Raw genomic sequence first — 2266 nt, 5'->3', positions numbered from 1 at the left:
TGTTAATTACTTGTTGTTCTCTTCTTCATAGAATCATATCTATATATCTCTCTTCTTTTGTATTGTGTTGTGGCTTCCATGGACGATGAAAGTGGCTACTTTCAACTTTTTGTGGAGGACGGTAACTTCTACAATCGCATTCTGCTCGGAACCCTATTGCCGGAGCAGTTGTGGGTCCCACTACCCCACTTCTTCCAAACATGGCTGCGCAACTACATCGGAGGACTCCTTATGTACTTCATCCCCGGCTTCTTTTGGAGCTTCTATATTTATCATTGGAAAAATAACGTTTATGTCAGATCATGAACATTTTTTTTTTCAAAAAATAGAGAGGCTCGAACCCACGTCCTTTAAATGAGTATGAAAAAAAATATGTCATTTAAGTTATAACTCATTGACTACTGGCTAGATCAAGAACATATTTGATAGTCAAAATTAATGTTAGGAAAGGTATGGGAAACAATGTAATATTTGTACAATGCGTACAATGGAGGTTTTGGGAGTATTAGAGATATAACCATTAGTGTTACTTTTTTCCATCAGCGTAATCTTTTGGGATAAGTGGTATCATGACATGGTATTAGAGCTCTAGATCCGAAAAGTCAAGAGTTTGATTCTTGGTGAACCCCAAAATCAGCTTAAGTTTTTGGGATGAGTGGTTTTATAACATGAGATGTTCTATAACATTCTATTTATTTTTCATTTCTTTTTTAATAACAATTTTTTTTCTTTTTTGTTTCACAACATTTGGATCTTAATTATCTGTTTCAGAAGCCATTCCATCTAGCGAAGCCATGCTAATGCAAATACAAGTTTCAATGAAAGCATTGCCATGGTATACTTTGCTTCCAACAATTGAAGAATACATAACAGAAGGTGGCTGGACAAGGTGTTTTCCAAGAGTGCATTATGTTGGTTGGCTTCATTATGTTGTTTATGTTGCACTCTATCTTATTCTTGTAGAGTTTGGAATTTATTGGATGCACAAATTGCTTCATGACATTAAACCACTTTACAAACATCTTCATGCTCCTCATCACATCTACAACAACAAACACAACATTCTCTCCCCATTTGCCGGTGAGTCATCATAAACTAATGGTGAACACTCAAGTGAAGTCGACTTCATGTGAAGTTGATACTGAGAGCCGTTAAATGATTTGACTGATTTGACTGAATTTTCATCTAACGGCTCTCAGGTATCAACTTCGCCTGAAGTCGACTGCACTTGAGTTTCCACCTAAACTAATATAGAACAAAAACATGCATAATATTAAATGGTGACTATACACTTTAAAATATTATTTTCATGGCAAAGATAATAATTAAAATGTAAACACGTTATATTAAATAATTTAGTTAAAATTAATTTATACTAACTGTAGGTGAAAATTAATTAAATTCATATGAACTCAAATTAATTAACAACTTTGTTTTGTGAATGTATATGTATGTGTTAGGGTTGGCGTTGCACCCACTTGATGGGATATTGCAGGCATTACCATATAGCATTGCTCTGTTCATTGTGCCTGTGCATTTTTCAACACATTTAGTGATCTTGTTCATGGAAGGCATTTGGACAGCAAGCAGTCATGATTGCATTAATGCAAAATTTTGGCCTATAATGGGTTCTGGTTATCACACTGTTCATCACGTGACATATCGCCATAACTATGGCCACTTCACTATATGGATGGATTGGATGTTTGGGACTCTTGTTGAACCTGATGATCATAATATAAGGAAGATTAATCTATCTAATAATTAATAGAGAAAAGGATAAATAGGTCCCTGACCTTTTGTTCCACGGACATTTTCGTTCTTAACTATTGAAAATTACTTTTAAGTCCCTGACCTTCACAAAACTTGGACGGATCAGTCCCTCCGTCCAAATGCCTCCGTCAGGGACTGATCTGTCCAAATGTCTCCGTTAGAAACTGATCTGTCCAAATTTTGTGAAGGTCAGAGACTTAAAAGTATTTTTCAATGGTTAGAGACGAAAATGTCCGCGGAACAAAAGGTCAGGACCTATTTGTCCTTTTCTCTAATTAATAAGATGAAATTTGATGACATGCACACTTGATTGCTTATATATACGCGTGGTTCCTAATTACTTGTTTCTAATAAAGTCTAATATATATATATATGTTGGGTTCCTTTAAAATTATGTTATGCTACTCTTCATATGGTGATAATACAATAAGTTGTTAGATTGTGTATGGTAATAAGCTTTAATTTGTATATCTATATCTATATATGTTGTAAT

The 2266-nt window shown here is 34.5% G+C and overlaps 1 protein-coding gene across 1 annotated transcript; it reads left to right on the top strand.

Annotated features, from left to right (window-relative positions):
- On the top strand, positions 1-2156 carry LOC107637475 (delta(7)-sterol-C5(6)-desaturase-like). Its single transcript, XM_016340887.2, has 3 exons — positions 1-299; positions 767-1080; positions 1461-2156. The coding sequence occupies exons 1-3, from the start codon at positions 79-81 to the stop codon at positions 1766-1768; spliced, it is 843 nt and encodes a 280-aa protein (XP_016196373.1). The 5' UTR covers positions 1-78; the 3' UTR covers positions 1769-2156.

The sequence above is a fragment of the Arachis ipaensis genome, chromosome B04 (assembly GCF_000816755.2).
Source record: "Arachis ipaensis cultivar K30076 chromosome B04, Araip1.1, whole genome shotgun sequence".
Taxonomy (NCBI): domain Eukaryota; kingdom Viridiplantae; phylum Streptophyta; class Magnoliopsida; order Fabales; family Fabaceae; genus Arachis; species Arachis ipaensis.
This window is presented reverse-complemented; position numbering and strand designations above follow the sequence as displayed.

What these genes read in the sequence shown, in the direction of transcription:
- LOC107637475 (XM_016340887.2), top strand. Translation starts at nt 79, where the DNA reads ATGGACGATGAAAGTGGCTACTTTCAACTTTTTGTGGAGGACGGTAAC. An exon ending in AAAAATAACGTTTATGTCAG is followed by an intron (nt 300 to 766) that starts ATCATGAACATT and finishes TTAATTATCTGT; the next exon opens with TTCAGAAGCCATTCCATCTA. An exon ending in CATTCTCTCCCCATTTGCCG is followed by an intron (nt 1,081 to 1,460) that starts GTGAGTCATCAT and finishes TGTATGTGTTAG; the next exon opens with GGTTGGCGTTGCACCCACTT.